At 46.8% G+C, this 12,654-nt stretch overlaps 1 protein-coding gene across 1 annotated transcript in view; it reads left to right on the top strand.

The window, feature by feature from the left end:
- Window positions 1–12,654, top strand: part of LOC137457271 (collagen alpha-1(VII) chain-like) — a 133,392-nt gene that overhangs the window by 34,137 nt on the left and 86,601 nt on the right. Inside the window, exons 25-38 of the mRNA XM_068169106.1 lie at window positions 406–450; window positions 1,164–1,232; window positions 1,349–1,435; window positions 2,097–2,123; window positions 2,290–2,343; window positions 3,305–3,376; window positions 4,181–4,216; window positions 4,513–4,548; window positions 5,551–5,583; window positions 7,525–7,596; window positions 8,664–8,723; window positions 9,514–9,549; window positions 10,645–10,725; window positions 12,511–12,555. Coding sequence (XP_068025207.1) covers window positions 406–450; window positions 1,164–1,232; window positions 1,349–1,435; window positions 2,097–2,123; window positions 2,290–2,343; window positions 3,305–3,376; window positions 4,181–4,216; window positions 4,513–4,548; window positions 5,551–5,583; window positions 7,525–7,596; window positions 8,664–8,723; window positions 9,514–9,549; window positions 10,645–10,725; window positions 12,511–12,555 — 753 coding nt within the window. The remainder of the gene's footprint in view (window positions 1–405; window positions 451–1,163; window positions 1,233–1,348; window positions 1,436–2,096; window positions 2,124–2,289; window positions 2,344–3,304; window positions 3,377–4,180; window positions 4,217–4,512; window positions 4,549–5,550; window positions 5,584–7,524; window positions 7,597–8,663; window positions 8,724–9,513; window positions 9,550–10,644; window positions 10,726–12,510; window positions 12,556–12,654) is intronic.

Raw genomic sequence — 12,654 nt, forward strand, 5'->3', positions numbered from 1 at the left:
ATGGATCACAGGAGTCCAAGAAGAACCACTGCAGCCACTGAATGCCCCATCTGACTGTTTGCCTTCTCCTGATGGATTAAATAAGCAGCTTAAAAGGGAATTAAATGTCCTTAGACAGTTCTGTAACCTGAGCATAGACTCACGGGATGGTTTGGGTTGGAATGGATCTTAAAGATCTTCTAGTTCCAATCCCCTGCCATGGGCCCCTGCCCACTTCCTATTGGACCAGATTGCTCAAAGCCCCATCCAGCCTGGCCTTGAACATTTCCAAGGATGGGACATCAACAACTCTGAAGAGTCTGTTATAGTGCCTCACTACCCTCACAGTGATGGTGCCACAATGATGGTCTTGTGGGTGGTTTGCTGTTTAATGCTGCGGGATTGATTTTACTTTTTTCATTTCAGGGACCTCCTGGCTATCCAGGACCAGTTGGGCCAAAAGGAGACAGAGTGAGTTTCATTCCTGGGTTTCACTGGGTGAAAGCTGTTGTGTTGCTCTGATCTTTAGTTTCTAAGCATTTGCACAGTGACCTCTGGTGAACCTCTGAGCTGTCTGTGACTAGCTCTGCATTGCTGGTCTTGAACTTGGGGAAGTGTCCTTCAGCTTTGCTAAGAGGAATCTGATGTCTTTGTGGAGAAAAGTGTTTGATCCTTTGGCACATTTCAGTTGGTTATTTGCAGTAGGAGGTAGCACTTAGTTGGATCATTCTTCCTTTCTGAGTTTCCACGATGAACTAAGCCTGTTAGCATGCATTTAGGAGACAAAAAGTTAAGGATTCAAGACCAATTGTTGGCATAGGCAGATCCCAGGAGCAGTTGTCCTGTCCCCAACCCCCAGTGCACATTTCTCTACCATCCCTGCATCCATCTGAGCTATCTGTATGCTTACAGATCAGGGAATGTGTCCTGCTGAAAGCCAACCTACTCTTTTTCCCGTGGATTAGCATTCTCCTATGCCAATAAGCAAAACTCACATCATGGCCATGAGGTTTCTGGTACCTCTGCAAAGAGTCACTGCAAGCAGGTGGTTTGGGTTTGTAGTGCACAAAGGAGCTGGTTGGTTTTAAAGCTGATCATGAAATTGCCCCTAAGTCATGAAACAGTCTGCACCTGGACCTCCCAACACAGGTGCATCCTGTGTATCCTCCTCTCTTTGTGTGCAGGGTGAACCAGGCTATGTCCTGGGAGGAGTGGAGGTGATTCCTGGCCGAAACGGTCAGCCTGGCACTCCTGTGAGTATCATACCCCAGGTGTGGTGGACCCTTCAGCCTCTCAAGGGCTAGCACAGAAGTAAAGGGAGCTGGGAGAGAGCCCACATCACTCTCTTCCCTGGCTTTTATTCTTCCAGGGAGAGAAAGGGCAGCCAGGACCTCCTGGAATAGCAGGACCACCAGGTTTACCAGGACCACAGGGACCACCAGGAATCTCCATCAAGGTAAGCATGATTATTTGGGGCATGGTTCTGTGATGTTGTGCCACAGAAAGAGAAGACCTGGCACAGTCCACAATCTTTGGATGCTGTTCGTTCAAGGGCCCTGGGAGCACACATTTCTTCTCTCTATCATGGGATTCTCCCATCGAGTCATCATCTTTCCATTGTTAGGGCCCTGCTATTCAACACAGTGGGAACTGGTGATGGAACTCAAAAAGGTCATAAGCAGCCCTCTCTGACTTGAGACCAGATTCAGTGGTCAGTAAGACTTTTCCTGCTCCAAGTGCCTAGGAGGGTGTTTGGCATCTGGAGTGAAATTCACAGGACTGCTTATGTTGTTCACAAACAAACTTGCACTGGTGGTTGTCACCAAATGTCTCTTTGCACTGGGGATGGGTCAAGAAGTTTCAGCAGACACCAAGAGACCTAAGCTCCCTTCCTGTATCCTAATAGTGGAGGCTGACACCAGATGTTGCGGGTTAAGGAGTCTGGAGCATGCAAGACGGCAGACACCTCTATAAAAGCTCTGTCTTCCCTCATGGGTGGGAGTTTTGGTCTCTGGGCTTGTCAGCCTGCAGGAATGTTTTGCTGGGACTAAGTCTAGAGAAGACACCCTCTCTGAGATACCATCCCATGGTAATTGTCCTTGACCTTTATGTTTCAGGGTGAGCCAGGAGATTCAGGTATCAGGGTAAGTACCTGAGTTTGGTTTTCACTTTTACATGTGATGAGAAGACTTTTCTTTATTATTCCTAAGCTGCCTAATAGGCTCTGGTTTCCATACCTACCCAGATGTCCATCAAGACCCATAAAGGGCTGCTGTGCCTTGCATTAAGACTGTCCTCTGCTTCATGCAGGGCCCTCGTGGGAGGAGTGGCCTCAAGGGTGACAGAGGAGGCATGGGAGAGCCGGTGAGTGGTCCATCAATGGCCAGTTGCTGAGGAATAGATGTTGGCCATGGTGGAAAGGGGCCATAGGCCTCTGGATGCCCTCTGCCACATGGGGTGGCTATAAAAGGACAATGTCTACTGCCAGTTCCCATCAGCTACCGTGCTGAGATGCCTCATTCTGCTGATGAGGGCTGGCAGATTAAGCAGAGCCCATCAATTTTTTCTCACTTTGTCATCTTCATCCTGTTGACCTGTCACCAAGGAATTGCCAACAGGGAAATATTAGAAACCCTACAAAGATCCTGGATAATGGTCACTGGTGTTGCCAAAAGCAAGGATGTGCTCTTCCTCGTGGCATGGAGCAAAGCTGCGAGAAGTACATCCATCACACTGCTCACAATGACGATCAGGGGATGGCAGAACCTCTACTGTGAGGACAGACTGAGAGAGTTTGCATTGTTCAGCCTGGAGAAAAGATGGCTGCAGGGAGACCTTCCTGTGGCCTTTCAGTAGTACAAGAGGGCCTACAAAAAAGATGGAGAGGCTCTTGGTTGGGGAGTGTAGTGATAGGATGAGGGGTAATCGTTTCAAACTGAAAGAGAGGATATTTAGCTTAGATATTAGGAAGAAGTACTTCACTGTGAGGATGGTGAGACACTCAAATAGGTTGCTCAAAGAAGTTTTGTATGCCCCAACCCTGGAACTATTCAAGATTAGGCTGGACAGGGCATCCTTGCCCATGGCAGTGGTTGAACCTAGATGATCTTAAAGGTATCTGCCATTTTAAACCATCCTATGATTCTATGAAAAAGGAGATTTGACCCCATAAATCCTCATTGCAAAGGTGTGTTCAGGTGGACAGATCTAGGTGTACATTTCACTGCTGCTGTCTCTACAGGCTTAAACCCAACCTTTTGCTTTAGTGGGATTGGTAACAAATTGTTTAGAAGACAAATATTTGATGATGTGTCTTCCTTTCCAGGGGAAACCTGGCTTGCCAGGCCCTGCAGGGCTAGATGGTATTCCTGGACTGCCTGGACCAAGAGGAGAAAAGGTCATTAGTTGTATCAGATGCTTTCTGAATCCATCAGCCCAAGGACAACTGAGAATAGCCAAGGCAAAGTAATAGCGCCGTAGACAGTGCAAGTGGAGCCATGTCAGACACTGAGATGCTGAAGCTTATGCAAAGAAGGGCAATGAAGGTGATGAAAGGTCTAGAGAGCAAGTCCTATGAGTTGCAGAGAGATAAGAGAACATCTTCTCGGCAAGCTTTTTACCGCAGGGTATAAGCATTAAGAGACAGTGCAGGCTTCATTAAGCAGCTGTAGATACCTCCAGCATTGTGCTTGCACTCCCTTTGTGGAGACAAGGACCCACTGGGGAGTGGGAGTCATCCAAAACCAGGTCAAGACCATTTGCTTCCTAAACTGTGCAGAAGCTGACCTAGATCAGGACATTTGTCTCATGGATGTCTGATGTGACATGAAGAAGGGCAACAGAGGTGGTTAAGGTCTAGACCACAGCTCCTGTGAGGAGCAGTAGAAGGAACTGGGGTAGGAAGCTGAAAGAAGACCTTCCTGCTCTCTAAAACTCCCTGACAGGAGGTTAGAGCAAGATGGGGTTCTTCTGTTCTCTGCACTTGGTGTCTGGGTAGATGGAAGCCAGGAGTCCTAGAGATAGGCATGAGGATTTTCATCTCACCCAAGAGCCCTTATAGCTGTCTGTCAGGGATGTCTTGTAGTCAGTGAAAAATCGGGCTGAAGACTGTTCTTTGGGTGGGAGCTTGTGAGAAGCAGCAATCCAAAGTTCTGAATCTCTGGGTTTGGTCTCATGGAAATCACCTTTTGATGTCTTACAGGGACTCCCAGGACCTCCAGGGCAGAAGGGAGACCAAGTAAGTCAAACAGCATGAGAACATGTCTCACTAGCTCACCTGAAGATGTTCTGACTTTGCCCAGCTTGTCCCATGTGCATATATTCGACAAGCACAGCTGAGTGGTGTTTATGAGGGGCTTATGTAGAGATGAAGCCAGCAGGGATGCCCTTGAGGCTCACCATCTCCTCTCAGTTTTGCTGTTGTTCTGAGATGAGTTTTGAGGGGGTTTTAGGGAGCAGATGAGGGAGAGTATTGAGCAGAATGTTTTCATTGTTCCAGACTGTTTGTTCATTTCATGCCCTCTTGCCTTGCAGGGGGACCCAGGATTTCCAGGTGCTCCAGCTATGGGGGTAAGTATGAGAGGATTACATTGTTGTTGTGCTAGAGTCATGCAGCCTCACCACCAACAGTGCCAGAAGACAAAGGACCAAGAGAGACATGCCCCACTGAACTGCAGGAAGAACTAATGGACTATTTCCTTGACCCTCCAGACAACTATGTCTTCTGCTTGCTTGCTCCACTTTTTGTCATTCCAGCCATGCACCACAGCTGTTCACTGAATCCCCAGAGGAGCTTCACTGTTGTGCAGGAAACATAAGCATAAAGCCTTCCCACCACTGAAGCCTTGTGCTCCACCACTCAAGATCCCCATTCACAGTGGGGTTGTACTGGTTTCTGCTGAAGCAGCATTACTAATGGATCTTATTTGCCTTATTCCCATGTGGAAACAGGGTTACTACAGCCTCCTCTTCATGTCCCTCTAAATTCTAGGGCAGCTTTAAGGAAAAACCTTGGTGGTGCTTATCTCTGAATGCCTCACAGCATTGCTGAAAGGGCTGTGGGAGTAGTTGGTGGTTGCACTAAGGACTGAGACCCACCACCAGGACCGGTTAACATGTCCTGGAAGGTGCTTGGACAAGCAGGACATCTTAGATAGTAATGCTGATAGAATTATGTTGGAGATACAAGATGGGAAGACAGCTCTGCAGTCTCTAAACCGAGCTCAGGGCTGCTCTGCAAGGTCAGTACAGACTCATGACTGTCCAAAGGCTGGTCCTTGATGTGTGTTAGCAAAGGCTTGAGCAGTTCTCTGCCAGTTACGCCTTGCATGTGAACGATTGTTTAATCCCATCCCTGGAGCTAAAACCTGCTGAAGTTGGTGAAACCCCTTCACAACCTTCACTGGTTTGGGGATTTGGCCTGTAGACCTTCCTGGTGTTTGACGACCCAGTTTAGGTGATGGGGTTTCTGGTTTATGGCAAAGCTGAAGTTCTCTTTCTTTGGAAGAGAACAGGGAGATAATTTTTTCCCCCAACTAAGAGAACGTTTCTGTGATTTCTTTTAATCCTCAGGTTTTGGGACCTCCAGGAAAGAAAGGTGTCAGGGTAAGTCCACTAATGAGCACTGGTTGAAATTTAGATGAGACCTACACCCGAAAAAGTAAGGACTGGGCCATGTTTTACCAGCTGAATCATATGTCCCTTGTGACTGACTGGAGAGGAGAGGTTGGCAAAGTAGCAGTAGTTTTGCCCTGCTGATATTTCTTTTACTTTTATTAACATTTTGTTCTTGCCATTCCCTGTCTCACCCCAGTCCATGGGGAAATTTGGGGTTTCCATGTGCCAGTTTTAGAGGTAGAAATCACTGAAGCACAGATCCAGCCCACTCACAGAAGATATTTTCCAACTAGGAGAGGTACAGACATAAAATCAAATCATGGCTGATGCTGGAAGGGACTTCTAGAGATCTCTAGTTCCATCTCCTGCTCAAAACAGAGCCAACATCAGAGCTGGTTCAGGTTGCTCAGGATCTTATGTGATCAGCATCTCTGTGGATGGAGGTTTTCCCACCTCCCTGTGCCCCTGACCCAGTGTTTGTCCTCCCTGTGACTGGAAGAAATTGAGTTTCTTGTACTAGGGAAAGGTCTGAGAGAGAGTTATTCTCTTTGTTGTCCACATTGCACACCTGCTTCTGAAGTGGTCTTGTGGTGGAATATGGCCTGTGGTATCTTCGTTGTTTCTGTTCTTCATAGCTCATTGCAATCTGTAGAGAAATAAAAGACCTCCATTATTCATGTAAGAAGGATTTACTACAGGACTGACTCCTCTTGGCTTTTTGACATCCATGAAGATACCCAACAGAGCTTTATGCTCACCCATTAGAGACAAGAGGTTCTGTCCTTTTCACTGAGCTTGGATGATGGACCTACCAGCCTTTATTGGATTTTTTTTGTCCAGGCTGCTCAATGTTGGTTAGCAAAAACATCTCTCTTCTTTTAGGCTGGTTGCAGTTTATGAGTGTCCTAGGACCTTTGCAGTGGCCTCATGGTGCAATATGAGCTGGAATATCTTAAATGTCTAGTCTATTCTTGATACCTCATTGCTAACCTGCAGATCATAGAATCCTAGAATGGGACCTCAGAGGCATCCACAACCTCCCTGGGCAACCTGTCCCAGAGTCTCACCATCCTCGTACTGAAAGAACTTCATAAGAGCCAGTCTAAACCTACTCTCCCTCAGCTTCAAACCATTCCCCCTTGTCCTATTGTTGGTCACCCTTATGAAAAGTCCCTCTCCATCCTTCCTGTAGGAAAGCTTCAAGTATTTGAATGCATCTATGAGGTTCCCCCTGAGTTTTCTCTTTTCCAGGCTGAACAAGCCCAGCTCCCTCAGCCTATCCTCATAGCAGAGGTGCTCCAGCCCCTGGATCATCTTTGTGGACCTCCTCTGGGCTCACTCCAACATTTCTGTGTCCTCTTTATGGGCACACCACTGGACACAGTGTTGGAGATAGGGTCTCACAAGAGCAGAATAAAGGGGCAGAATTACCTCTCTTGACCTGCTGGCCACACTCCTCCTGATACAGCCCAGGATACAGTTGCCTTCTGGGCTGCATGAGGGAACTGCTGGCTCCTGTTGAGCTTCTCACCAGTCAGTACACCTCAGTCTCTTTCTTCAGGGCTTTTCTCAACCCTCTGCGCACCCAGTCCATGTTTGTGCCTGGGACTGACCCAGCCCAGATGCAGAGAAGAAAAGGTCTCCATTTTATCCTCCTTATATGACTCTAGATGTACTCATAGTGCTCTCCAGTATACCAGTAGCATGGCTGGAGCAGGTCTAACCACTATGATGAGTTTTGTGTGCAGATGCCCAGGTATCACAGAGAAAGCTTCAGCACAAGCCCAAAGATGGCTGGCTGAGTGGCTTTGGTAAAGGAATGGCTTTTGAAGTGTATTAGAAATGCAAAATGCAGCTCCAGGAAGCCACATGAGCATGGCTTGGATTCCTGCATTATGTTATTAACTCTGGGAATATTTTTATACACAGGGAGATACTGGGCCAACTGGTGCCCTGGGACCAAGAGGAGACAAAGGAATACAAGGAGAAAAAGGAGAGAAGGTAATGAACTTGCTTTTCTCAGCATGCCCTTTATGGGAAGAAGGGTTTATTCTGTTTGTGTGTCCACAAAAGAAGCTCTGAGGCAGATGGAATTCTTTCCCAAGTCGTGCTGTCAAGGACCACCCATGTGCTGAAAGCCATGGGGCGACTTGACGTATGGCAAAAGTTCCTTGAGATGAAAGTTCAGCACAGGAGAGACATGAACCTGTTGAAGCAGGGCCAAAAGAGGCCACAACAGTGATGGGAGGGCTGGAAGCCCTCTGCTGTGAGGCCAGGCTGAGAGAGTTGGGGTTGTTCAAGAGGGGATTGGACGTGGCACTTGGTGCCATGGTTTAGTCATGAGGTCTGTGGTGACAGGCTGGACTTGATGATCTTTGAAGTCTCTTCCAATCTTGGTGATTCTATGATTCAGCTTGGAGAAGAGAAGGCTCTAAGGAGACCTTCTGGTAGTATTTCAGCACATAAAGGGGCCAATAAGAAAGCTGGGGACAGACTTTTGATCGGGGCCTGTTGTGACAGAGCGAGGGGGTGAAGGTTTTGAACTAAAAGGCAGATTTAGACTGGAGAGAGAGAAGAAATTATTTTATGCTAAGAATGGCGAGACAGTTGCCCAGAAAGGTAGTATCTTTACCATTCCTGGTAAGGTTGTTTGGGGCTCTGAGCAACCTGCTCTAGGTGAAGTGCTTCCTGCACTTGTGATGGACTAGGTGACCTTTAAAGTTCTTTTCCAACCCAACCTATTCTATGATAATGAGTGGAGCAGGATTGTGCCACCACAGCTTGTGCATGATGATGTAATTGCAGCCAAGATCTGCAAGATCAGCAGGGGAAAACCAAGGCACATGCTTGGTTCTCCAAATAACACTACTGAAAGTTGAATCTCCACAATAGCACTCCTCAGAGGTTGCAAGGAGCATGATTAGGAGTCGAGAAGGGACCATGTAAACAAACTGAGAGGTAGTATCAGCACAGGGTTTAGCCCTAGCATGCTCTCTGTCATAGAGGTGTAGAGAGGAAAAGCTCCTCAAGCATTACACTCAGACATGCAACATGATTGATTTTTGCAGGGGAATCCAGGTTTTGGCATTCCTGGTCAGCCTGGACTGAAGGGAGATCATGGTGACAGGGTGAGTGGGACAACATGCTGGGTGTGGAAAGGGGAAGCCTAAAAAGGCCAAACTGGGAGTTCAGAGGCTAAATCTCTTCATCACCTCCATGCAGGTGAATCTAGAATGTACAGCCATGAAACCTGTCACCAGCAAATTAATTTTGGGTTGGTGACAAGCAGATGGGCTGTTACCCTACAGTTGGTGATCCCATAGTGGTCTTGTGTACTGGGGTAGTTTGCACCTGACTATAGAATACAGAGGTTCGCCAAAATGCAATGAGAGTCTGGAATGAAGCTCAGGTGGTCAATGTTCAAGAGAGAATTCTGTGAACAGCAAAGCCATGGAAGCTCCATTTCCAATAGTTCTGTGTCCTGAAGGTGAACTTGGCCTTTATCTATCCTGACTTTTGAGTCTAAGAAGGTGCGAGCTAAGGTGGTGGCTCTCACATGAGTTCACTGATGTCAAGTAAAGTTTGGATTAACGACCTGTTGTACTCTCTTATGAAGATGTTAATAGTCCCTTTTATTTTAAGCTAACAAAAACTTGCAAAACCTCCTATCTTTGAGGTCCCCACTCCTCTCTATCAAAGTATTAACAGTATCAGACTGGGGAAGGTGGGTGTTTCTAGACAATGTGTACTCCAGCACCTCCTCGCCTCTTAGGACACCACCTATGGCTGCAATCAAAGAGCAGATTTGCAGCACTGAGTGTGATGTTTGCACACATTAGATCCCATGGAAGACCCTCACCTGTAATTATTCTACCTGTTTAATTATTGTCAGATGATTAATTGCCTCTATTTCTGCAGGGAAATGTAGGCTTGTCTGGAAAACCAGGTCAGAAGGTGAGTCCATGGAGAGACTGCAACAGGTGAAGCATTGTCTCATGACTGTCACCCAGTCTCTGTGTCACCCCAAGCATCTTTGCCATCAAGCTGGTGTCAAAACATAGGGAGACCTTTCAAAAGCTGGAAGATGCAACCAAATCCTGCTTTGATGGAGTGTCCATGGGGCATGCAGATCCCTGGGTAGAAAATCAATGAAAAGATGCAAGAAATGAGACCTTAGATCCTGCAAATCCCAACTTGTAGGATTTCTCCTAGCAAAGGTTCAAAACTGGTCAAGAGAGGTCTGGAAAACATCCTAAATGTGGTGTTTGTTCAGTGAATCTGCCTGTGCATCTCTCAGACAGTGATGTTCCTCAGGCTTGGCTGAAGGAACCTGAGAGTTTGGGAAATGTTATAGCACAATACACAGCTTGGTGAATGGAATATTTAGGGTGGAACTACTTCATGGCCACAGAGAAATTGGATGTTGGAAGCGATAGATGAGATGCATCTAGGATAGGCTGTGTTAACAAAATGTGTTAATGCAGTTGCAAACTGGAGAAGGCAGCAAGAGGTATTTTGGGGTGGAAGAAGGCATGGTGGTGTGGTTGGGCAATGAGGAAAGTATCCATTGTACAAATATTAAGCAGAGCAGACTTGCAGGTACTCATCCATGAGAGCTCAGCTGATTTTACATAGGAATAAAAGTTAAAACACAGGAGGGGAACTGACCCAGTGTGCCCACACTGCTCTCTCAAGACTGGACCCATCTTCTGGGTCTCCACTAACAGGCCACCTCAACTGAGCTGAAAAACTTCCTGGTGGTTGAGAACCTCAGAAGAGTGTCCTGCAGCATTGGCCAAGGCTTCTCATAGGGTCTGGATGGACTGTGTTAAAGATGGATGCTCTTCAGCCTAGTCTGTTGAGCAAATGTTGACCACAGTCCCTCCTAGTTCAGAGCAGATGCTCTGAGCCCAACCTTCAGCTAGAAATGTGGAAGGAATTGTGTGACTATGGGGCCTGGCATGCTGCCTGAATCTGTCCTGCAGCATCTGAAATGTGAGAGCTGTGAAATACAGAAGAGGAAGGTAACAACAGTCTTATTTTCTTCAGGGGGACATAGGTCTGAAGGGAGAGAAAGGTGAACCAGGAACACCTGGGAAACCAGGCGAGACCGGACTAAGAGGTAAAGATGTAAGTAGAAGCCAACAGTCCAGGTAGATGGTCATGCTGAACCCCCTGGGATGCCATTTCCCACCAAGGAAACAACCCCAGGTTATGGCCTTGCAGTAGCACCTAGAAACATCTGGAGTGCTGCATCCAGGTTTGGGCTCCCCATTTCAAGAGAGACAAGGAATTACTGGAGGAAGTCCAACAGGGAAGCTACTAAGACAATTAAGAAACTGGAGCATCTCTCTGACAAGGAAAGATTGAGAGACCTGTGGTTGTTTAGCCTGGAGTAGAGGGGATCTTTTCAATGCTGATCAATATTTAAAAGGTGAAGATCAAGAGGATGAGGCCAGTCTCTTTTCAGTGGTGCCCAGTGACAGGACAATGGGCAGTGGGCACAAACTGGAACAACGGAGGTTCCACCTTGCTGTGGGGTTGCTGGAGCCCTGGAGGAGGCTGCCCAGAGAGGTTGTGGAGTCTCCTGTTCTGAAGGCTCTGTCTGCCTGGACATGATCCTGAGCAACTTGCTGTGGGTGAGCCTGCTTTAGCAGTAGATCTGTTGCTGAGGGACATGGTTAAGTGATGGACTTTGCACTGCTGGCTTAATGGCTGGACTTTATGGTCATAAAGGTCTTTTTGAACCAAAACACTTCTATGATTCTGGGTAATCAGAGTAAAAGAATTGTCAGAGGTGGGAACATAACCTGGGACTTCTACATTGTGTCATAGGGAGAACCAGGGAAGAAAGGCACCTCTGGGACCAAGGTAGTCAATGGGGAGCCCAAACCTTCCAGAGTCACATAATTACTAAGCCTGGCAGACTTACTCACAGATGGAGCTCTGGGTACAGCAGTGCAGGCTATGCTGACTAGAATGAAGGTCTATGCAGCTCACTTTCAATGGTGACCAGCTTCCCTGGAGGGCCTCAGAACAATGCCAAAGTAGGATATCCTGTGTGAGAAATGACATCTTATAGGTTTGACAGCTCTTGGTAGATTTTGTTGCCGTGAATTTAGTCACTTCAAGTAAACCCTTAACACCCTCAACCTTCCTGGACAAGGCATTGCACATGTTAGTCAAGCAGCAGCTGGAAAAACAGCTTGGATTTGTTTTGAAGCTGACCCCTGTTCATTTTATTTCCTCTTGACTTGTCCTTGGGTTAGAGGAGACTGTGAAGAGCACTCTTCACCTTGCCCTGGGCTTTTCTGTCTCTTATTCTAGCTTTGGTTTCATCTTCCAAAGATAAAGGCTGTAAAAGCAAGACCAGAAAAGGTCTAAACTGTGGATAGTTTTGTTGGTGGTTTTTGGGTGTTTTCTGGAGAGTGTTCTTCACACTCTGCTGTAGATTCAGAAAACAGATTGTCCCAAGTAATAGTGAGGTTTGGTAGAACCAACCTCATTTTTCACCTAAATGAGAATATTCTACTGTCACCTTAATCCTTCTGCCCAGTTTACTTCATTAATGGGACTGTTCTAAAACACCACCCCTAATTTAAAACATCACAGATGAACAGAAGATTGCCTCCATCCTCATTTTCCAAGCTTTATGCAGTTCCAAAGAGGAGATCTCACTTGCTTTAGAAGCACTGGAAAGGTAGGTGGACCTGATTCTCTTTCCTCACACTGGTTCTTCCAGGTATAAATGCAGTAAAATTACTATCATCAATGGAGGTGGTTGGATCTTGGTGGTACTGGATCAACATAGAGCTTGATGGTCTTAAAGGTCTCTTCCAACCAAAACAATTCTATGATTCTAAGGTTCAGCCTGATGGAAGTAAGCTTTTAAAAGCTCCTGCTCCTCTCATTTAGGGAGAAGATGGTGTCCCTGGAGTACCAGGAGAGAGAGGAATCAGGGTAATTATTACTATTAATATTACAATTTTCTGCTCAGGTGAGTGGTGGGACATCAAGAAATGCTGCTCTGCTGCTGCCCAGGGACTCCTGGGAAGTGCA

This window comes from Melanerpes formicivorus, unplaced genomic scaffold, assembly GCF_026170545.1.
Source record: "Melanerpes formicivorus ecotype bairdi unplaced genomic scaffold, bMelFor1.0.p_v2 SCAF_3, whole genome shotgun sequence".
Lineage (NCBI taxonomy): Eukaryota > Metazoa > Chordata > Aves > Piciformes > Picidae > Melanerpes > Melanerpes formicivorus.